This window comes from Zingiber officinale, chromosome 9A, assembly GCF_018446385.1.
Source record: "Zingiber officinale cultivar Zhangliang chromosome 9A, Zo_v1.1, whole genome shotgun sequence".
Classification (NCBI taxonomy): Eukaryota; Viridiplantae; Streptophyta; class Magnoliopsida; order Zingiberales; family Zingiberaceae; genus Zingiber; species Zingiber officinale.
In genome coordinates this window covers 26623325-26646535 of record NC_056002.1, presented here as the reverse complement: position 1 = coordinate 26646535, position 23211 = coordinate 26623325, and the positions used below count along the sequence as shown (strand labels likewise).

At 37.3% G+C, this 23211-nt stretch overlaps 3 protein-coding genes and 1 non-coding gene across 6 annotated transcripts; 3 read left to right on the top strand and 1 right to left on the bottom strand.

Annotated features, from left to right (window-relative positions):
- The first annotated feature begins 496 nt into the window (after positions 1-496).
- Positions 497-4145, top strand: LOC122020321 (zinc finger CCCH domain-containing protein 16-like). 2 transcript variants are annotated; one of them, XM_042578203.1, is made up of 4 exons: positions 497-875; positions 1049-1103; positions 2075-2292; positions 2581-4145. In XM_042578203.1, the coding sequence occupies exons 1-4, from the start codon at positions 751-753 to the stop codon at positions 3575-3577; spliced, it is 1395 nt and encodes a 464-aa protein (XP_042434137.1). In that variant the 5' UTR covers positions 497-750; the 3' UTR covers positions 3578-4145. The 2 variants fall into 2 exon arrangements, with proteins under 2 accessions (XP_042434137.1, XP_042434138.1); XM_042578204.1 differs by having other exon boundaries at positions 504-875; positions 1029-1103.
- Positions 4146-5238: 1093 nt separating this feature from the next.
- Positions 5239-5311, bottom strand: TRNAR-UCU. Its single transcript has one exon. It is a non-coding gene; the product is annotated as a tRNA-Arg (tRNA).
- A 3486-nt stretch (positions 5312-8797) lies between these two features.
- Positions 8798-13335, top strand: LOC122021020 (fatty acid amide hydrolase-like). The gene is made up of 20 exons (XM_042579086.1): positions 8798-9347; positions 9431-9540; positions 9610-9670; positions 9751-9938; positions 10040-10169; positions 10476-10553; positions 10628-10775; positions 10904-11016; positions 11097-11172; positions 11246-11317; positions 11408-11456; positions 11549-11620; positions 11709-11789; positions 11914-12017; positions 12103-12195; positions 12318-12386; positions 12478-12542; positions 12629-12690; positions 12775-12870; positions 13042-13335. Exons 1-20 carry the CDS (start codon positions 9182-9184, stop codon positions 13102-13104), a joined length of 1896 nt encoding a protein of 631 aa, XP_042435020.1. The 5' UTR covers positions 8798-9181; the 3' UTR covers positions 13105-13335.
- Positions 13336-14951: 1616 nt separating this feature from the next.
- On the top strand, positions 14952-22660 carry LOC122020318 (protein GrpE-like). 2 transcript variants are annotated; one of them, XR_006122190.1, is made up of 4 exons: positions 14952-15237; positions 15784-16281; positions 19329-19400; positions 22135-22270. XR_006122190.1 is itself a non-coding variant. In XM_042578198.1 (3 exons), exons 1-3 carry the CDS (start codon positions 15031-15033, stop codon positions 22348-22350), a joined length of 921 nt encoding a protein of 306 aa, XP_042434132.1. In that variant the 5' UTR covers positions 14954-15030; the 3' UTR covers positions 22351-22660. The 2 variants fall into 2 exon arrangements, 1 of the variants encoding a protein (XP_042434132.1); XM_042578198.1 differs by lacking the exon at positions 19329-19400 and having other exon boundaries at positions 14954-15237; positions 22135-22660.
- Positions 22661-23211: the final 551 nt, after the last annotated feature.

Genomic DNA, 23211 nt, shown 5'->3' with positions numbered 1-23211 from the left:
ATAAAGGAATTTATGTAAATACTGGTTGGTTCAGCTGCATCCTGCCGACCAATATAACCAATACATTTCATCAGTTTTAAAAGTCTAAATCAGATTCCCTATGTTAAAATTGTCTTTCAATTGGAATTGGCATAAGACAGGAGCTATTTGTCACCCATGCTAATCATGCTCCTTAATTTTTATTTTTCTGCTAGCAGTATTGAATCGTGCTGGTTATTCTATTAATAGTGATCGTTTCAAATCTGCAAAAAAAGGTGTTGCTAATGCCTAACAATATGTGTCTTGGTCGGTGGTTTCTGTACTTTCCTGCTCTGGCCCTTCTTATATTTAATTCCATCTATGCAAACTATTCTGCAATTACTTTTGACGCATGTCTGGATGCAATTTTGCAACATTGTTCTCCTAGTTCAATTATCATTTCTTTATGATCTTTAATACCAAACAAAAATATTGTTGAAGGAGATTTCTCCATTTTGTGCAACTAAATAGTGGTTTTATGGCTTTTGAATCCATTCACAATCCTGAAAATGGTCCATCTTATGTGCACAGTGTTCTACATATGTAACTTAATAACACTTGGATATCATTTTTGAGAATTTCATTACCTTTTGATTCTTCACCATCTGCATTCTGCATGTTTGCTAGTCACATTAATGCCTATAAATATTTCTGTGATTTTAGTGTTTAGAAATTGCACTTTTTGCATGTTAATGTTATTTTAACCAACCAAGTTCTTAAATTTTTATTCCTATGATTAGGTGTGCAATAATGGTTCCTATCATCTGCGTGGGAATGTATATGTGCATTACAAGTCCTTGGATTCGGCTGTACTTGCGTATAATAATATTAATGGTCGTTATTTTGCTGGAAAGCAGGTACTTGCCAAGTCATTTGGCTTCAAATCTCATGTATGGATAGTTTCTATATTTTTTCCTTGGAAAAATCAGGGAAAATAATAAATTTTGTACCCAATCTTGTATTCTTACTGATACATAACTGTCAAAGCTCTAACATGGTTGTTGAATTAGATGACATGTGAATTTGTCAGTGTTGCAAGATGGAAGGTTGCTATATGTGGTGAGTACATGAAGTCAAAGTTTAAGGTATGTCAATGTGTTTATCTTTTCGCACATCCCTATAGAAGCAAACATCATATCACTTATAAGCTAGATCAATGATTGATTTTTGTATTTTGCCACAAATTTTGTTTGTATATCATATCCCTACAAATTGACCTCACAAATATGTCTTTATAGTTACCATTCACTGTTTCATTATTAGCATAACTGTCACTTAGCAATAGGAAAGTTGTAAATAAATATGTTAAAGTTTATTAATAAAGAATATAAATATTTTCATTATTCATTATTTATTATTATATCTAAGACAGCATATAAGGAATGCATTCTACCACTAGTGGCATATATAAAACATTTAAGAAATTTTTATCATAATGGATGCAGTCTACCACTAGTGCCACACATAAAACGTTAAGAAGTTCATAGGGACATGCTGAAGTTATTTTCGTATAACATAGCTTTCTGACTATGGATTAATTTTTTGTGGGTACTACCTAATATGGCAGTATGCACCTTCTTGACCTCTCACCTATTACGAACCTGTGTACATAGACACTTGAAGTTATGCACCTTCTTGACCTCTCACCTGTTATGAACCTGTGTATATAGGCACTTGAAGTCCCTATTGATCATATATTCATGTTTTTTATAAACAACTGTTATCATACTTGGGTCTGCATCTATGGCAAATATTGACACCCGAGTTGGCATGGGAAAAAATATATTTGTCTCAGCTGTGTGCTGCATTAAACTAGTCATGTGTTGTAAGCATCTGTCATGACCAGTATCGGTTAAAATTGAGTATGGTGACTAGTTGGTCCAACGATTACTATTCTTTAGGAAGGGAGAAGCAATATAGTTGATGTTTAAACATATGCTTAAGTTTTCTGTCATTATCATAATAATGTTTTTGGCTACTTATGATATTTTCTAGTTCATCTGAACAGTCATAGTATGTTGACTCATCTTGTTTATATCTCCATTACTTTATTCAGACATGTTCCCATGGTACTGCATGCAATTTCATTCACTGCTTCCGCAACCCTGGAGGAGATTATGAATGGGCGGATTGGGATAACCCTCCTCCCAAATACTGGATTAAAAGAATGATTGCTTTGTTTGGTACTTCAACTGAATGCCAGTATGACAAGCTGGTCGATTACCGAGAATCCGAGAGGTTTCGGCGTTCAGATAGAACACCAAGCAAAAAAAGGTATGTTGTTTCATGTCTAGTAACAAAGAAGTTATTTGATTAAAAAAATCATAATTTATAGTGTAGGGAAGTAATTCGATAACACTGACACAATAGTTTATAGAGGGGCTATTGGATTCGTTTTGCTTTTGTCCTTTGGGATCCTTTCATGAGTAGGCATGCTTGGATCAAAGAGAATGATTGCATGCTTTTATGTTGTACCTATTAAATCTCTCTCTATTTTTTTTTTTCATGGCTTACTGCAGTTGCTTGACCACAGCTAAGTTTTTATTTTTATTTTAATACTAGGTTCCACTCTCGAAGGTCTGACAGTGGTGGTTCTCCTACCAAAGAGTCAGATACTACAAGAGATCCATATAGTCATAGTTCAATCAGGAGAGAGCAGTTCAGTAGTAGGAGAGTAGAATATGCAGCTTTAACTGAAAAGCATGACAGAGACAGAGGACATGGCAAATTTGTCAAGAGTGGGAGAACGCGAAATTGTGATTCTGCTGAAGGTAACTACAAGGAGAACAACAGGGTTTCTCTGAAAAACCATCATAAATACGAAGATAACTATTATGATGATCAGGAAAGGCATAAGAGGAAACACAAGGAATACTCGCTGAGGCGAAAGAGAGGGAAAAATTATTCCATTGAGTATGCAGAGAATAAATCAAGATTTCATGAAAAGGGAGATGTGCAATCTTCAGACTACACTGATGACGACAGACAGTTTAGTGATGACCAATCCACTAGCCTGTCAGGTGAGAAGTCTAGTCACAAGGATACTTTCAATGAAGAACGATACAATGGAACTTGTGAGCAGGCAAGTCGTAGGCCTAGTATGGATGAAGAGCATTACGAAGGAATTGGTCCAGAGGATCTTGGTTCCAACACACAGCACAGTGAGTGCCCCTCTAAAAGGGCAGACTATAATAAGTACAGGTCATCCCGATCTGATCTACATAGCGACAATCGAAAAAGGAAACATGAAAGTAGTAGTAGAAAGAGAACACATTACCACCAAAAGGATGATAACAGTGATAGCAGCTGTGAAGAGCTTAGCAACTTAGAGTGTGGTCATGAAGAGTCAAGCAGGGGGAAGCACCAGAGAAACATGAGTCGACATACAAGTGATGGTAGTAGTAGAAAGAGAAGACATTACCATCAAAAGGATGATAACAATGATAGCAGCAGTGAAGAGCTTAGCAACTTAGAGTATGGTCATCAAGAGTTAGGCAAGGGGAAGCACCGGAGAGACACGAATCGACATACAAGCAGTCGGAGGAGGGAAATTGGTTAATCAAAGTAGTTAAGATTCACCACCATATGCCTTCTTAATCCTAAATGCAAAGATGGTTCTCTTTGGCCTCCGATCTCTGTATCATGCTGTCTTGTATTCGCTTTTAACATTTCTCTAGTACTTGCTGGGAGCATCAGAATTTGACCGGGCACTGTCTTGTGTGATTGGATGACTGGCTTGGACTATTTGATTTCGCAGAATGCTTGTGTTAACAAGTTAGGTTACTGCCGTTTACTTTGCAAGGAAGTTCATGTTTGGTTGTGCATGTAAACAAGCTCAAAAAGGCAATCTTGGTGTTTTGGGTTTCGAGAAAGCTTTTATGGCCTTGGTGGATGGTATAAAAGGGCCCGAATTTGCTCACTACACAACCATCTCATTGTCACAAAAAATTGGATTCCATCTTTTTGAAGTGCTAGGTGTTTTTGTATTTTGATGATCCTCCATGTTGTGTTGTATCATTGCCGAACTTTGCGATCCACCAATATTCCAGATTAGTTGATAGTGAACTTCACTTCCACTGTAAAGAATTATAAAAATATTTGTTAGCACAATAACTTAGATTGTACTCCATGGTAGGCATTGTTGTGAAGCACAACAGATTGGTATCAAGCAACTTACGAGAATGTTGCATTACAACCATATCAGTATTTAGAAGAGGAGAAAAAATTAGAAGAAAATGAAAAAGAAAAAACAAAAAGAAGTGAAGAACTTGATGGTCAGTTGAATGTGTCACATAAGAGATGGCCCTCACCAAGATATGGTAGGCTGCGGAGAAGCATGAGATCTTCTAGGGTTTGATCGATAGAAGGTATGATCATGGAGGATAGGGACAGGGTTTTATTAGGTGTGAGGGGGAATGTTGATTCCGATTCAAGAGGAAATGCTGGATTTCATTCTAGTTGAATAGATGCCCAACCAAATAGAGGAATGACTCTAAAGAGAAGTGAACCATTCCATCTAGCCTTTGCCTTTTCAATCTGAATGAGTTTCAAGGAGAGACTACTGGAAAAACGGAAAAAATACTGAAAAATATATCATCGCAAATAAGACATCGTAATGGAATATTGCTCATGGCTAATAACTCCAAATGGAACAAAAAGTATCGTAAACTTAAGATGAAAAGTGGGTATGTAAAGCCAACAAAATATATGAAGAACCAAACTTGTAAAATAAATTTCACATTTATAAGCAATCTGAAGAAACAATGCCACAGTAGTTTATATTTTTGTTGTTATTATTATTTTTCTAAAATACTCTTGAATCTTGATTGGTTGTAAATTGCAAATTGTTGATTTTTTGTTGGAAAAATAATTGATCCACCCCATCCGGCTTGACCCATGACACGGTTGTTGTGTCTGCCAAACATGATTCAGATTGTGTCAAATTAGACTGGGTCAGTCACATACAACTTGACCCATTTCACACTCTCGAGACCAATATCGATTTAATTTAGTCGATTTATTGTTTTTATAATTCAGATTTTAATTGAATCATGAGATTCATTTTTCTTGCTAATTTAATTTATAAGAGACACATAAATAAATAAATAATTAGGATAGCAAAAACTTACGAAGACCTTTTTTAGATTGTAGTTGATCCTGCGATCCTTTTTTCTTCTCGTTAATTTGATTTATAAAAGTCAAATAGTATAAAACTACTGACACGCCCGGTGGGACTCGAACCCACAATCGCCTGATTAGAAGTCAGACGCCTTATCCATTAGGCCACGGGCGCTTTGTCGAGAATAAACTAACAAGTTTAAATAATTATTTTAATTATTTTTATTATAGTCACATGTTGCTAATTCATGTGATATCCTCATCATCACTTAGCGACACTTTCGAGGACTTTTTGAATCCTTTTCTCGTGGCATATGCCCATCCCAATGTTGGTTCTCAGGTGTGTCCAAATCTATAACTTTGCATAATCCATTTGATTCGGTGGTAAGGGTCCACCTTTCTCAGGGTCATTACTATGGTGAAGGTGTCTCCTCGGGGCGGTGCGATGGTTAAGACATGGAGTGTTGCCACATGAGATTTTGGGGTCGAAACTCGGCGTGACCGAGTATAACCTCGCTCATGCCTTGGCCATTTGCACTAATGGCTAATAGCCACCCGTGATTTACCTCCTCCGTGTTGGCCTAGGGACGAGTTGGCGGGGACGAGCGAATCGCCTTTTTGCCACATTACTATGGTGAAGGTCAAAGGTTAACGCCCCTATTAGGATAAAGAAGTTCTGACTCAATATCATCATACCTCGACCATACACCGAGCTTTTGACGCTCAGAGTATATTTACGGAGCACACACCGAGCGACCAGCTCCGGTCGGATGTACCTCGGAACAAGCCTAGCGAAGACACGATCGAGCACATTACCTTCAAAGCAGAGCTCGGACAGTAGGTGGTTGGCCGAGCGGTCATCCTGCTCGACCCGAGAACAACAGCGTGCGGACGACTGATGGTTGGTCGAGCGGCTCATCTGCTCTACCCAGTAATGGACAAAAGGAAGATCCATGATATCCTTCTGGGAGCCCGTGCCACTGACAGGTGGCATGGTCGGCGGCATGGTCAAGCAGTGGATCGTACGACGGAAGTTTCTACTAACACGTCAAAAATATGCTCGGGTCATTAAGATATGTTGTCAGAGATATTTTCCTGACATGTTTTTTCAGGAAAAACTTTGAGAAGTATGCATGTCTCGAAGAACGTGCACGCACGCTCCCGGAGCCCTATATAAAGGGTCCCAAGCTTCAACGGAAATATGTTAATCTTCACTGTAGCTACACTATTACTATATTTCTTCGCTTTATTGCTTCCACGCCGTCGGTGACTGACTTGAGCGTCGGAGGGTCATCACCGAAGAACTCCTCCCTTGCTCGGTATTGACATTACTGTAATTACAGGATCCTCCAACTCGGAGTCCACCAACAACCGTTTCGACTCTCGGATAGATCATCACTATTGCCCAAAATTCATAATTCATTCATCTCAATTTTCTCTTTCCTTTCATGTTTAACAAAATCCATAATCAACAAAGACAGACCTCCGAGCCATTCACCAAGTTCCACAAGCTCCGCGTGCATTCAAGTACCCAAATCTAACTTAAAGTAATTAGGAGTATCCTTGCCCCTAACAAGACCAACTATGAGCAATACTCATAAGATAATTAGAAGAATCCACAAACGGGCAAACACATTTTGCCGAGCATCAATTAGACCGCAACTCTCCGTAAAATGCCAAGGGCAGCCGATCGGACCGACACCTTTGCCGCTCAATCGGCCACAAAAACAATGAAGCCAGCTAATTAATTTGCGTTTTCTAGTTAACTCCATACTTTTCGCCATGGCAGAAGTTTTCTCTGAAGTAACTTTTATACAACAAAGTCCACACACAACAGCTTGGCCTCATTGAGGGTCACCACGTTGGTCACACGTTTGCAATCACTGTTTTCCTTTCCTTGCTCAAGCATCGTATCGTAACTTCTCAAGGAAACAAGGGCAAGGAAAATTTAAAAGCAACACTCATTATTAAAGTAAATCAGTTCGATAATTTTTTTAAAAAATAATTTAATTAAAACTATTGCATATGAAAGATTTTTATATTAAAATATTATTTATTAACTCTGTTAAAATTACTATAATAGCTAAAGCAGTCGATCAATTAATATATAGCTAGAGTATTTAAATTATATATATATATATATATATATATATATATATATATATATATATAACTAGAGAGGGTTACTATGCTACATATCATTTTCTACTCATCGCTATGGACTGCCCTCTTGGTGAGTTCATGTCATTTTTTTTTTATTTTTTAAAAATAATGTTTTTTTTCTTTAGTTCTTGCCAAAATTACTCATCGTGCTTACCGTTCCTCCTCGCGCCGCAAGCCACCTGCCCGACCACCTTCCCACCGTCGGCGACCGCCTGGACCCACCCCAACTATAGACCGAGAGAAAGGTGAACCCTTGAGAGATCGCGGCATGGATTCCGACCGCGATCCAACTCGATCACTGTTGGATTCGAGCCATGATCCAATGTGATCGCAGTCAGAATCCGGTCGCTGCCAAACCTCGGCTAATTTGCAGCCGGATTGCAGTCGGAATCCGATTGAAATCCGGCCGCGATTCGGCCACTAGTCTAGCGACTGCAATCGTGGCCAGATTTGGGTCAGATTATCGTCAGGATTCTAGCTACAATCCAACCGGAATCCCAGCGAGGGGCAGGCGGCCGATGAGTGGCCGGCGGTGAGGAGGCACGATTGGCACACAGTGAGCTTTTTGGCGAGGAGAGAATGGGAAAAAACACAAGAAATAAAAAAATTGAGAATAAAATAATATTTGACAATAAAAGTTATAACTTTTTAAATATTTGACAATAAAATTTATAGTTTATTATTGTTCATAAATAATATTTGACAATAAAATTTGTAAATAATATTTATGAGTAATATTCAAGAATTAAATAATTGTCATTAATAAAGTTCTCATCAATATCATGAATAATTAAATAAACTTTTTAAATAAGTATATAAGCTTACACTCTTATATTATAAGCTTAATACTATAAAATTTTCAAACAATCACATAAATTTCAAATTGCAAACTCTATAATAACTAAACTAACTAAATTCAAGTCAGCTCAAACTCATAAAAGAAATCAACCCAAATTGAAACAATCATTCCAATTTATCAAATAAATTTAAATATCACAAAGTTTGGCTAGAATGGGATGGTTTAGTTCCCACAGGAGTATCATGATAACTTTATTACAATAAAGTAAAAGGTCAATTTTGATATCTAAAACAAAAAAACTCATTCCATCCTCAAATCTAATCATCAATTTACTACAACATTGAATCTCAGCAAAACTAAAGAAAAAGTCATTTCCGCATTAGTCAATTATAATTTTTCAATTTATCTCCTTATAAATCATCATAGGACCGACTATGTAAAATTACAATGGAGACAAATTTCACCTCCTGCTATAATTTACTATAACAGAATGGGTTGGTTTATAGAGTTCTACCTAAAGGCCTTAAATGGCCGTTTTTATTAGTAAGCAAATGGCCGCTGAGTGATGCTCCACCCCCATTAATCCCCCACCTCCAAGGTCGGTGGGTGTGCGGGCCCCTCAAAACTTGTCAAGATTCGGATCCTCGCATCCATCCCGCACACTGCCAACTTGCTCCGTTCGGCGTTTTGCAACACGAGTCGGCAGGAAACCGATCGATCGATCGATCGATCGATCGAGCTGCGGCCTTGGGTTGCCGATCACGGAAGCTCCCATGCTCTGGAGGAGGAACAGTATCAAATCAGCCACTGCGGCCAATTCTGCAACTTTATAATTAACATTATTATTATTATTCAAATGGAGACAAAATTCCTGCCCAACTCCAGCTCTCGACGTGAAGAAAAAGGAGATGGTTTACCGTTGCACTCACGAATAATCCAAACGACGACAACTAGGACCACCCTGTTTTTCCCTCCCTTCCCTTCCCTCCTTCACAAGAACTCCACAATTCGCTTTTTGGCTGCACCGCACTGCACTGCACTGCAATTTAACCACCCTCTATAAATCTGTACGCACCTCGGCACATGCCGAGCAAGTGCTGTGGCAGTCTCTTTCAGTTCGTCGATCTACTTGTTGGTGGCAATTCAGCGATGGGGATCTTGAGGGACGCCGGGAAGTGCTACAGGCCGGTCGCCGACGTCGATCTCGGCCCGAACAGCGACGAGTTCTATATCCTTGCCGATGTCAAAGGTTTTCTTCTTCTTCTTTTTTTTTTTTCTTCTTCTTCTTCGATTGGTGGAGTTGCAAGGAAGAAGCTTAATTTCGATCTGCAGCTCCGCGAGTGGCTGGCCTTCTCGTCAAGATATTCGTGTGGATTCTGGAGTCGTGGATCCTCGGCCCCGTCGTGATCTACTTCCTCAAGAAGGACAACAAAGTTCAGAGGGTATGAATAAATTTCAATCGGAAATTTTAGTTTCTGAACGATTCACTCAGTATCGTCCTTCTACTGCAGCTCGTCTCAAACGCTGTAATTCAAGAGCCGCCGCTCTTCGTTCCTGATCATGATAACCAAGGTCAATTTCATAATGTCTTCTGAAAGCAATTCTTTTAAGAACTCATCCGTCTTCTCATCGGCCGCCGGTGACATTTTCAGACGTCGCGGAGCAAAGCGTTAGCCCAGTTAAGCCTAATCTGTCGCCGGCCGAACGAGTTCAGGAGGCCGCAGGCTGCCTTCCTGCAAGTTTGGAATCCAGTTTGCATGGTTCACCTTGCCAATTCAGACGTTGGACTATCCGAGACTTCGCGAGAGCTTACAGATCAGGAGAAACGACTCCTCTTGCAGTATTATTGCCGTCTCACCACTTTGTGTTCATCTTAGTTTTCCTTGTTTTTGGCTCTTGAACATGAATTCAGTGATTAGCCTTATGGCCATGCATTTGAAGGTTGCAAAGAGGTTCTTGGCTGCTGTTAAAGAGTCCGAAGATCCCAAACTCCAAATGGCTTTCTTCATTAACTTCAGCCCTGATGATATTATCAGGCAGGCAGAAGAATCAGCACAAAGATTCCAAATAGGTATTCAAATAGTTTACATGATCGAAACGGACCGGCCAACCAACATAAATAATTGTCTATCCCATTTCCTTTGTGTCTCAATCATTGAATTGCTTCAAATATTCCCAAGGACTAGAAATCAATGGCATGTTATGTTTCTACAAAAGGGCACTTAAACTCACCATATCTTGAAATTCAATAAAGACAAAAGGATCAAACCTATCATGTACATAGATTAAGAATTTAACTGAATTACTTGTGAGATATATACATAGATTTCACTTTATCTTTGTTTCAGACTAACTTATGCATTTGGATCTGCCATAGGAGCTCCAATTTCGATCATGGATGGAATTCTTGTAGCGATAAAGGATGAGATCGACTGCCTGCCTTATCCTACAACTGGTAGAGTCTCTAAGTTTGTGTCTGATTCTTCTCAAGAATGGTTGAAAGGAAAATGACAGGTAATTGGTGAGCAGGAGGGACTACATGGCTGCACAAGTCCAGGCCATGCATTGATGATGCAAGCTGTGTGAGGCAATTGAGGTCATGTGGTGCCATCCTTGTGGGGAAGACCAACATGCATGAGCTTGGAGCCGGGACCAGTGGCATCAATCCACACTACGGGTAGCTGCTCCATGTTTCACTCTTGTTTTCTTGCTCTTAAATTTGGGTTTTCACCTTGTGGGCGCACAGCTGTAGAATTTGAATTTGAAACTGCAATCTGAGTTCTTTCTCTGCATTCAATTTCAAAGCGCTACGAGGAACCCCTGCGACATCAACAAGGTTTCTGGAGGTTCATCTAGCGGATCGGCCGCAGTAGTGTGTGCTGGATTGTGTCCTGTTGCTCTCGGAGTCGATGGAGGGGGTAAGAAGTTAATTAGCTTCCTCTTTCAATGCAGTGCTTGATGATTGATTGCATTTGAAACTTTTAATCCAACTATTCAGGGTCTGTGAGAATGCCTGCAGCTTTGTGTGGTGTTGTTGGATTCAAACCAACTTCAAGTCGCTTATCGAATTCAGGGTAACAGCATAGCCTTATCTAGTCTTCTTTGCTGTTTGTACCAAATCTGAATGCATTTGCATTGTTTTATCAGGGTTCTTCCATTGAATTGGACTGTCGGAATGCCAGGAATATTAGCAGCGACCGTCGAGGATGCTCTTTTAACGTCGGTTTTGTGAAAAAATTTGTATGCATTTTCTAGTTCCCTTCATCTGTTATGAGATGAAACTTAGCACTGGTTCTATTCTTGTTCCAGTTATGCTGCTATTTGTAGTGATCCTCCAAATCGACCAACACTTTTACAAGTGAGAAGATGATAATTTGCTACATTTTTATGTTACAAATTTATAGATTGAGACAGAAAATCTAACCTCTTATACATTCCTTCTGATTTCAGCCTTCGCTCAACTTTCCCCTACTCAACTCGGCGCAGCCCCTCACCGACATAAAGTTAGCCAAATCTTCCAAGGTTGATACATAACATAGATTTGTTTTTAAAAGTTAAGTTTGATAGTTTCTCTCATATGGATTGTTCGTATCTGAACTTTGTCAAACAGTGGTTTAATGATAGCACAATTGATGTAAGGAACTGTTGCGACCGAGCCATAAGTATGCTATGCAAGCAGTATGGATGGAAGGTAATGCTGATATTTACTTTCCACACACAAATGAGTTCTGTTCTAGTTCCAAATGAGATTACTTAGTATCGAATAAGCTCATCATACCGAAACCGTAAATTGCTTTGTTCCTCTATGAAAAAAGGTTCTGGATGTGACCGTTCCCGAAATCGAAGAGATGAGGCTTGCTCACTATGTCACAATTGGATCAGAATGCACTGCTTCATTGGCTCCTCATCTCTCAAAACTGTAATCAGCTCACACAAAAATGCTTAACCCAGTTCTCTCAGATTTTTCATTCAAGCTAATTTTATAGCTGGTTGCTTTAAGGTAGTGATCATGCGGAAATAGGCTGGGATGCACGAGTTGCGCTCTCCGTTTATGGTTCATTCACAAGCAAAGACTATTTGAATGCACAAAGAATCAGGTAACTGAAAATTAAGCACCATATCAAGTTATCAAGTGACTTCTAGTTTCACATCTGATACAATGCTAGTTTGCTGAAACATTGAAATGCTAACTAACACATTCTTCTTCATGTACTTACAGGAACCGACAAACGCAATTCCATAGAGAGATTTTTAAGAAGGCTGATGTGATTGTCACACCGACCACAGGGTATCGAGCTTTACCTTCAGTGACATTATCAATCAGATGCCACTGTTTGCATTGACACCAAGTATTTTAAGCTTGCTCTCTTTATTTTCAGTGTTACTGCATACCCATTACTAAGTGATGCTTTGAGCACCGGTGAACTCGACTACATAAATGGAGGTTGAAGAACTTATCTTGAATTAGTTTCTGTCTTTCTCTCTTTTCGCTATGCTGAAGAACTTAGCATCCTTTTTTCTTTGTTGCAGCCGCACTTGTGAGATACTCCATAGCAGGAAACTTCCTTGGATTGCCTGCAATTACTGTCATGGTCTGATTCTTTAACTAACTTTTATCTTCTATTGGATTTTCTTTTGTTTTTGCTGCTTTGTATGCTAAATTCTTGAGTTAATAGGTCGGCTATGACATGGGAGGCTTACCAATCGGCCTACAATTTATCGGAAGACCATGGTCGGAAGCAACTCTACTCCATTTAGCATTTGCAATGCAGGTAGAAGACAATTTTATGATCTAAATAAGCATGCTATCTTGATTCATGCTTATCACTAGTGCAAAAAAGGATTCTTTCAAGTAGTTACATAAAGTGATCAACAAAGTATCATTAATCTGTTCCCAATAGATCCCTTACCTTTTTTGTTTCAATTGGTTGCTTTGATGGCAGACAATTTGCATCAAAAGCTACAAGAAGCCCCAAGTGTTCTACAATCTCCTCGAGACGAAGTAAGAAGACGAGACAATGTTCTTCCCCTCCGAATCTATGAAGGTTCCATCAACACTAGCATTAGATACTTCTTTGGAGTAAAACTAAGATCGATTGTGGGGATTAGAACCGACATAAGGGCCTACTTACTCAATTGTAGCTTTGCAATGTATTGGTAGCTTCGCAAATGTATCATGTGACATTGTATCTTGTTACTAAGAAACTTCAATTTGAATATCTTTGTTGTTCCACAAATGTTAAGAGGTTTCTCTTCAAATCATGCTCCTTGCGCTCACACTCTCTTTGTTATATATGCAAAATATCCTTTGTGCCTTCACTCTCCATAGGAATTCATCCATGCTCTCACATTGACGATTTAACCATCTTAGATTCATTGAGGTGGTTTGGTTAAATCAACTTGATGGATCAAGGAGGGTCAAAAAATAGGGGTGTAAACGAATCGAGTTGGCTCGTGAGCTTTTCGATCTAGTTCAAATAATATTGGATTAGTATTCAAAATTATCAAATTTGAACCGAACTCAAACATGTTCGAACAATCTTTCGAACCAAATTCAAATCTATCATATTTTGTTCTAGTGTTCACGAGTCACTTGTGAGCTTTTGTTTAATTTCATTATACATTTATTATTTTCTATTTTGAATTAACATCACTAGAGTATTGATTTTTGAAATGTAGAACTATGATTCTGATTTGAATAATTAAGATTCGAATAATTCAAATCGAACTCAAATTTAAGTCATTTCAAGCTAAAATTCAATTACGTTCGAATTAAAGTTTAAATAATTCGAATCGAATTTGAACTTGAATTTTATTTCGAATCAAACTTAAGCTCGAATTTGAATGTCAATATTTTCATATTATTTGATTTGATTCGGTTCATTTGCACCCCTAGTTAAAATATACATGTATAATATGATCAATGTGTTCTAGATGCTTTTGAGAAGTCATCCATGTAACTTTGTAGTGTCTGTGTAGCCCCCGGGGCTATGGTGCAACGGTAAGGGTCTTCAGTTGTCTCCCAGGTACTCACGGTTTAATTCTCAACTATGTCGTATTTGCAGGAATTTTTCCTCTAAGACTTACACTAAGAGATGCTAGGCTTGTGCTTTCCGATTTACCCTACGCTGGTGGGAAACTTCCATAGGACTGGACCAATCACTTCAGGCTAAACATTACCCAACCTAATTCCATTTATATTTCAATAGATTAATATGACGTATTTGTTGGGATGTTTCCTCTAACTAAGACTTACACTAAGAGATGTTGGCTTGTGCTTTTCGATTTATCTTGAGTCGATGGAAAACCTTTATGGAACCAAACCAATCACTTCAGGCTCAATATTACCCAATCTAATTAATCATTTTTTTTAACGTCTATCTATCTTTCAATAGATTAATATGCAAGTCAATTAGAATGGAGAATTCACTAGATACATGATTTGGATGATAAAATATTGTTAGCAAATTTTCAATCAATTGAAATATTTTTATAATATATTAAATAAAATATTTTTATTTATTTAAAATGTAAGTTTCACATGGTATTTTTGGAATTTTAACAAAATTTTCAAGTGAAGGAACAAAATAAAAACACAATCATTTACAAAAATACGATGATATAACACAACAAGATAAATGAAAAAAAAACTATATAATATTATTTTTTAAAATAATTAAATATAATTTAATTAAATGTTTATCAAGTACCAAAATATATTATATAAATTCTAAATTCATATTAGAGATTTTAAATCGAGAATAATTTATGATCTTATTTTTTATATTTAATTTTTTTTTTTAAAGAATTTTTAAAATAGTTTGTTTTTTATCTTTTAAAAATTATAATCTCGATAAAATGGAAGAGCATTCCAGAAGGAAGGAGAGAAACCCTCGGAAGCCGCAGTGTGCGCTGGCCTATCGTTCTTCGCCATGGCTGCAATTGCCAGCCACTCCCTCTTCCCTTCGCTCCGCCCCCTGACCTCCTCAAAATCTCTCAAAACCTCCAGATCGACATCCATCTCTGCCCGCCGGAACCCTAGCGCCAAATTTTCAGCGATCTCCACATCCCTCATCTCTTCCTGTCCTCCTCGGAGATCATTTAAGGGGCACGTCAATGTCGCAGATTCAACCTCAAAGGTGCTACTTTTTCTTTTTGATAATATGTATCTGTATATTCGTTCTTCTCCCTTGTTTTTCCCCTTCATCAATTTAATTATTTAATCCCCGTCTAAATCGATTCTTGAATCTAATATACTGCAAAAAAAATTGATTTTTTCTGTGCTGAATATTTTCAGTCATGATGCTCCAAAGTTGCTTTTGTCATGGATAATTCTGCAAGTTTGGTTTTGGTTTTTTGTAGTTGATTTTAAGTTATGGCTGAAGTAGCCTAGTTATGTTAGCCAAGTGCTGGGAGCTTAGTTGCTTCTAATTTAATAATTAACTGCAGAATCAATGAATAAAAGTAAATGTCTCATTTGTTTTGAATTTGTTCTTAGTTGGTTTCTTCCTAAATGGTCGTCTTGTCATAGCTGCCCAACTATTGTGCTTAGTGTAACAGTGTTTTAAGCTCATGATTTTTTTCCGTGTTTTAGGCCAAAAAATGTTAGAAATTCCAGATTACATAATATCAATCCTACGTATTGAAACAACTTATTAGATTATTGTTGATTTAATTTTCTCCAGACAATTAGTGGTGAAGAAGAGAACCAGATATCAGAAAGCGTCAATCAAAAAGACCTGCCATCTATGGGGAGTCTTATCCAAGCTTACAAGGAGGCTATCATAGCAGGAGATGAAACAACGGCTCAAGAAATTGAAACTCTAATATGTGCTGTGGAGAATCAGAAAACTGTTCTATCTGCAAAATTTGCAGAGATAACAACTTTGTTAGCAACTGACAAGGACCAATATCTCCGGCTGAAAGCTGATTTTGAGAATTTTAGAAAAAAAACTGAGAAGCACCGCCTTAACTTTACATCAGATATTCGAGGGGATGTAATTGAGAGTTTATTACCTATGGTTGACAGTTTTGAGAAGACAATAAAGGAGATAAAGCCAGAAACAGAGAAGGAAAAGAAGATTGAGTTTAGCTATCAGGGCATATACAAGCAGTTTGTGGAGGTCATGAGAAGCTTTGGCGTCTCTGTAGTAGAGACGGTTGGCAAACCATTTGATCCTTCTGTAAGTTGTCAAAATGCTTCCTTTCTCAGATTTCCTTTGCTTGCTTGTTTATTTTCATGATAAGCATGGAAGAACAGGGGAAGAATACTTGGCATAAAGTTTTGACCCTTTCATGTGGCCCTTGGAAAAACATAATTAATAAGTTGATTAAAAGTCCCAGAATGTTGTTGTATGCATTGAAACTTAATAAGGTTTTGAGATTTCTTCATGTGTTCTTTTTTTCCCCTTGAAACTTCAACTAGAAACAATGATTATTTGCTTCTTATTATATAAATATCTTGCTAAAGTGACAGATGCATCCTTTTGTTTGTCATATAAACAAACTCCATTTTTTCATGATATGTGGTGGTATTTGATTATTGTTAAGAGTTAGCATCCGTTTAGTCTCAAATGGGATATTTAGTTGTACCATGTCAAGGTCCCATGTATGTAGATGTATACCTTGTTGCGATTATAGATAAATTTTCCTATCAACTTCATTCTTTGCACTTATATAGGAGGCTCCCCACTAGGGATAGAATTTTTGTCTTCCCATACCTCCTGAGGAAGGCATCTAGTTGAATGTAGTCCAATCTCCCCTCCTCTCCTATACTCTTTTCAACCAAGAACTAACTTCTCTTCACCAATCTCCTATTGCTAATCTCAACTTTCTTCTTCCTTGTGACCCTCAACAACCAAAGGGGGCATGCATTGGGCCCTCTTTGGTAGTATTCCTTTCAGATGTTTATCATCGTTTAAAAAAGTGGATGTGCAAATGTCTAGGGTCTTATCTATATTCGTAAATGCTGACTTTTGAATAAAATAATTTTTCCTCTCAACTTGATGTTATAGCGAAATTTCCTCTATGGTTAGAGTTCTTGTCTTTTCAAACCTCTCTATGGAGTTTCTCATTCAATGTATGTAGTCTTCCCTCTAGCTCCACACTCTTCTTAAATCTTAACTACTCATACTAACTTCTCTTCTCCAATCAACTACTGACATTTACAGCTTTTTTCTTCTGGCCAAGAAGCGCCTTGCTGACCTCCTTTCTTGGTAGTTCTCTTTCATGCATTGTCATTGTTCAAAAAGTGGGTATGGAAATGACTAGGTGTATGCTGCAGACAACCACATTACATAAAGCTTATTCGTCCCTTATTTATGATTGACCTTGACATGGAGGATCAAATGGTTTATGCGGCCATATATATGGTTTCTTTGACCACATGTGGCATATGTGATCAACATATGCAGATAATTGAAATTTGAAAATTGTTCTTTATTGGAACAAAGCTTGATCAAACCAAATCAAATAATACTTACTGCATCTACCACATGTGTGGCCCACATATGTTGACAAACAATAAACCAAATTTGTGGTTCGTTTGAACAAGTTTGCGTTGAACCAAACCAAATAAATAACCTGCATATTGATTATTACTTGCTCTCAAATATATGATACTTGGACTCTTGAGCTACTTGTTTGCACCTATGTTGACTATCAACACTCTGACACCAACCATGTGACAATTGGTAATGTCTAAAATTTTAAAAATACATGTGTCACACATTTGGATCCACACACATTTGGAATCTCGTACTCGGGTATGAGTAATATATTTTGAATAATAAGGGATTTTATCATGTGTTTTCATGAGAGTATTAGTTCTTGTGACAACACTTGCATAAGTTAAGTTTTGGGTGTTTGTAAGTATTAATTTGAACACTCGTTTTACAAGTGCTCTAGTATATACATGTTAATTTCGTTATATATTTTACATCATCAATCATAATTATTATATAATACATATTCTATTTTACATTGTATAATTACATATATTATTTTTTAAAAGGGAGAATTGATTGGATATTTTACTTTGTGCACTTTGTCATATTTATGTTAAATATTTTTGTCAATATAGGAAGGGGAGCCTTGGCGCAACAGTGTAAAGTTGTTGCCATGTGACCAAAAAGGTCACGGGTTCGAATCCTGGAAATAACCTTTTGCAAAAAGTAGGGTAAGACTGTGTACAATGGATCCTTCCCTGGGACCCCGCATGGTGGGAGCTTTGTGCATCGGGCTGTCCTTTATTTTTGTCAATATAGAAGATTATCAAAATTTTCTTTAATATGCCCTCACATATTGCATGTGTTATGCATTTGACACGGGACGGGATAGCGATTATTCTACGGGTTGTATTGACTCTGTTGGTTTTACTACGAATGATTGTAAAACCTGTTGATTTAGAAGAATACCAGGAAATAAGAAAATAAAGGGGCAATGTCAAAAAATATTATTAATCCAAAAAACTCTCCCCTTAAACATCAACTAACAAGACGCAAGACGCTTATATATACCTAAAATCCTAACTTGTAAATGAAGGAAAAAAAATAGAAAAGAAAAATTCTTAACAGTCTAAAAATCTAAAATATCCTAAACAGACTCAAAATGCAAAAGAGGAAAATAATTCTAAAAAATAAAAATAAAATCTTTAGATCCTTCTGCATCAGTTGCCTCTAGTTAAAAAAACTTGTGCTTGAGTTTAAAGCCAGATGGTAACCAAGGAGGAAGATCCTCTTGTAACAAGTCGGCAAAATCTACTAGCAGCTTGACTTCATCTTCTTTTGTAGCCATTATCTTGATCTCTGCTACTCTCAGAGTCACTTATTTTTTCCATGTCTGTCTTCATCGTGGCAATTTTCTCCTTTGATCTTTGAATAGAAATTAAGAAATCAAGAGCTTTCAAGTTCTACTCAGATACAAAATTTTCAATCACCATTTCAAATCTTTCAAGAGCATCTTGAAGTCAGACACGCTCATGTTTGGACTTCTTCAACGTTTCCTCATGATTTTCTTGATTCTTCATAATAGTCATCTTCAAGTCCTCAATCTGAGCATGGGAATCCTCGACCTCTACTTGTTTACATAAGAATCTTTCTTGTGTTACATGTGCTTGTGTGGATACTTCATGCAGTGTTGAAGCCAAGCCTTCCATTGCCTTGTTAGCTTTGTCAAGTTTACACCCAGTTATATCTAGCTCATTTTCCAAGTTTTTCTTTGGCTTTGTCAGGCTTTCAATATTTGAGTTGGCTACCTTCTCACTATTCAAGGCCTGATTTGTTGTCACCTCCACAAGCTGAAGGTCAGATTTTAAAAGTGCGATCGTTTTATCCAGTATCTCTTCCTTTGTGTGTTTCTTTCTTCTTGACTTGTCACTGCTCGAAGCTTTTGCCAAACCATTTTGGGAAATTTTGTTCGCTTCATTCTGCACTGCCTCGTGTAGATCAGACATCTTCTTGGAGCGTTTGTCTCAATAGCCAAGCAATATCATATTGAAGATTTTCCGACCTGACCTCCCCTTCAGAGAACACAGCCGACTGTTTATTGCTCCTGCCCTCGATCAAGTCCAGGTCCTCTCTATTTGTACTCTTTTGAACTCTAGAAGTATTAATCAAAGGATCCTTCTTCTTTGCCCCCGCCTTGAAATCAAACAGCTGACCGTCTTTTGTTTGCATTTGAGATGCTGAAACACAATTAGACTTTGAGCTAATTCCCAACTTATCATTGCTAGGTAGAAACTTTTGTGCCTCTTCGACTCCGCTCTTGAAGTGCAAAGAAGGAATGCTCTGAAAAAATAGGTCAGGAGATAAAGCAACGTGATTAAATTGATCCTCAAAACTATCTAAGCTTCTGGAAGAACTTGACAAAGTTTGAGGAGAATAATCAACAGATGCCGGACGAGAACACAACCGTTGTTGTTATGAGGAATCACTACCAGAACCATTTGTTTCTGCTATTAGAACTTGCTAAAATATGGTCGACATCAAGCAGTGGCCAAGGGGACGGAGGATACTTCTGGCCAAGGGGACTCTTCCTTGTAAGAACGGACTTCTTCGTCTATATCCTCTACGACAAGGTCTTCCTCATCAAAAGCTTTGACATCTTCTACTATTTGCAACATGTCAAGTTCATTAACTTCTTCTGGGTCAAATTCCTCCTCTAAATCATCTTTGAATCCATCCAAGTCATCTCGGACATTGAAGCTATCGTTTTCCATGGCAAAACCTAATCGTCCCTAGAACAAAGTTTGAGTGTAACCAAAGGGAAGAAAATGACTTTTCATCTTTTTCATCTTCTCTGTGATCTTGGCTTTGCCTTGTCTGCATAAGCATCGCAATTGCTCCCACAATATTGATGCTCGTCCTTTGAGTATGATGGAAACTAGTTTAATTTTCACAGATCGGGCACTTCCTCATAATAAAAAATTCTCTCCACTTCATTAAGCCAATCAATGAAATTCTCATTTTGTGACGTACCAAAAAACTCGGGAAGATCAACTGGAAACCGATATCTCCACATCGCTCCTTTCGGCCATGGCTTTTGCGATTGGGACACAAGTTTTCAAAATTGGAAATTTCGGACTATTTCAGGAAGTAAATAATGATTGTGCGGATCTCGGGATTTCGGACTATTTTAGGAAATAAATAACAATCGCGCGGATCTAGGGACACATGGAGAACATAGGAAACAAGTGTCAGGTACGCGAACATCCCCTTTTCGTTCTCATTCCTCCACCTCCGTTGACACTTGAGTGTGGAGTGACTGTGTTGGGGAATCTCCCTTTTTCTTTCATTTTCTTCTATCTAGGCTCCAGCCGATCTCCCCACCAATCACCATTGTCACTAGGTAATTGGCGACCAAGGTGGCTTCTATGCCTATTCGCCGGTGGTTTATTCGTCTGCGTTCTCAGATCAGCTTATATACAATTTTCAAAACATTGGCAATAAGCAGATATTTAGTATCACTATAGCATAAATTTTCAACTTTTTGTTTTACTTCATCCTCTTTATCTCTAGTGTTCTGAAATGTTGTCTAGGTGGGCTTATATAAATCTGCCTAGGCATTTTAGACAAGGGATTATATATTGCTAAGGCAGTTGAGTACCTAAGTTGCCTAGGCAGGCACTTTTGGAAGTCAAGTAGGTCACTTTGATAGCTAAGTAGGCCTTCTTTTTTCTTAGAAGGAAAGAAATTTGTTCTGTTTATTTAATGATAAAAAAAAGGACCCTTGTGATTATTTTTCCATTAAACAAGACAATTTCTTATGATTGTGTAACAATAAACAAAGTCTTAATGTGTAGCACATAATTGGTGAATGTTAACTTAAATATTTGTTTTGTAAGTGACATGCACTTTATATATTAATTAAATACATAATACTAGTGCATATGAGATTGTGTTTTTGGAGATTGATAGTGAAGATGGTTTCTTAATTTGGTGCAATTATTTATAGTATTAGTGCTTTACTGTTATTTCAAGTTTCAATTTTTTTAAAGTCCTAACCGTAGTTTAGTTTTATTGATTATCTTCCTTAAGATGCCATCAATAACATGTTTTTATCTAATTCTCATAAAAGCACGTTACAACAATACTTATTTTCTGGATGCTATGTGTTAATCGAGCAGCCAAACTCTTAGCTAATAGTAAGTTTTTTTTTATTATTGTTATAGAAAGTAAGATGTAGGATCTCATGTTTGATGGTTAATGGCGTGACATATGAAAGGTTCATCCATCTGTTGTCAACTATCTTAAGAATTTGTGAAAATCTCTGGTAGGAAGTAAACTAGTTGTAGAAATGAAAGAATCATTATTGTAGGCGCTTCTGTTTTTCAGAGACGACTCATTTGTTTTGTGATCACTTTTTTTTTTCATTCAAAGCAACACATATAGTGCAACTTTTAGTCTCAGAAGGCTTACCGTTGCATTTAATAGTCATGCTTGTTCCTTGGAATCTTGAATCTTAGGATCACATTCCTTTTGTTTAATCTTTTGTCAAAGTTCTCAATTTCTTTCTCATTTCCCTCTTTTGTTTTTAAGATTCATGAGGCTATTGCAAGGGAAGAATCCCAAGAGTTTCAAGCAGGCATCATCACCCAAGAACTTCGTCGCGGATTTCTTCTCAGCGGCCAACTCCTTAGAACAGCGACTGTCAAAGTGTCAGCTGGGCCTGTCCAAGTGAAAGCCAATTCTGTCCAAGAAGTACAAGTTAAATCACCTGAGGATTTGACCTCAACAGCAAGCAACAGCGACTAGATTTCAATACACCGACTACATATTCAAATTCCGAATTCCTCCCAAGGAATTTATTGTTCATTGATGTAGAACCACAGTCGATGCCGACTCCTTTTAGCCCATGGCATTTTGCCACAGCTATATTTCTATTTGAAATATTTATTAAAAGAATAGATTGCACAATAGAATACAATGCATTTGTTCTTGTTCTCATCCCTCTTCGATCGAAATCCTCATTTCTTTTCAGATCAATCTACTTTTGAGTTGTATCAAAACTAGAGACGTTTGTTATTGATTCTGAAAGATTGAATTGTATCATCTCTTTTATGTATCTGATCTTTTAGTAAACTAGTTTAGATCCAGTTTAATTGTGAAAGGTTGAATTGTTCCAAAAGTTTTCTATGGATTCTAGATCGGTTTCTGGCCACTTTGATTGAGGCATATTAATGAGTTTGATAGGAAAAGTTTTATTTTTTGTCAACGAAATATATTTATTATTGAGATGTATTCATAAAGTTTCATTCTTAGGATTTCTTAATATGGTAATTTATTGATCTTTGTCATGCTTGAGGATCACTTGTAATAAGAAAGAGATGAAAATTAATTAAAAAAAAATGGCAAACTTATTTATCTGAATCGAATCAAATTTTAATTGTATTCAAATTTATTTATTAATAATTTTATCAAGAGTGGAGTCCAAACTAGGGTTATAAATGAACAAAACGTTCGTAAACAAGCTTAGTGTTCGGCTTGGTAAGAGTTTGTTTATGTTCGTTTAATATAAATTAGATTAATTAAACAAACAAGTTTGAACAGCTCGTTAAGCTAAACAAACAAGCTTGAACACATATGTGTTCAGCTCGTTAACGTTCGTGAACAACG

Coding starts and splice junctions, on each gene's coding strand:
- LOC122020321 (XM_042578203.1), top strand. CDS start 751: ATGATTAGGTGTGCAATAATGGTTCCTATCATCTGCGTGGGAATGTAT. Junction 1,104..2,074: donor ACATGAAGTCAAAGTTTAAG/GTATGTCAATGT, acceptor TACTTTATTCAG/ACATGTTCCCATGGTACTGC. Junction 2,293..2,580: donor AGAACACCAAGCAAAAAAAG/GTATGTTGTTTC, acceptor TTTTAATACTAG/GTTCCACTCTCGAAGGTCTG.
- LOC122021020 (XM_042579086.1), top strand. CDS start 9,182: ATGCCGAGCAAGTGCTGTGGCAGTCTCTTTCAGTTCGTCGATCTACTT. Junction 10,554..10,627: donor CCTGCCTTATCCTACAACTG/GTAGAGTCTCTA, acceptor ATTGGTGAGCAG/GAGGGACTACATGGCTGCAC. Junction 10,776..10,903: donor GGCATCAATCCACACTACGG/GTAGCTGCTCCA, acceptor TCAATTTCAAAG/CGCTACGAGGAACCCCTGCG.
- LOC122020318 (XM_042578198.1), top strand. CDS start 15,031: ATGGCTGCAATTGCCAGCCACTCCCTCTTCCCTTCGCTCCGCCCCCTG. Junction 15,238..15,783: donor TCGCAGATTCAACCTCAAAG/GTGCTACTTTTT, acceptor AATTTTCTCCAG/ACAATTAGTGGTGAAGAAGA. Junction 16,282..22,134: donor GCAAACCATTTGATCCTTCT/GTAAGTTGTCAA, acceptor TTTGTTTTTAAG/ATTCATGAGGCTATTGCAAG.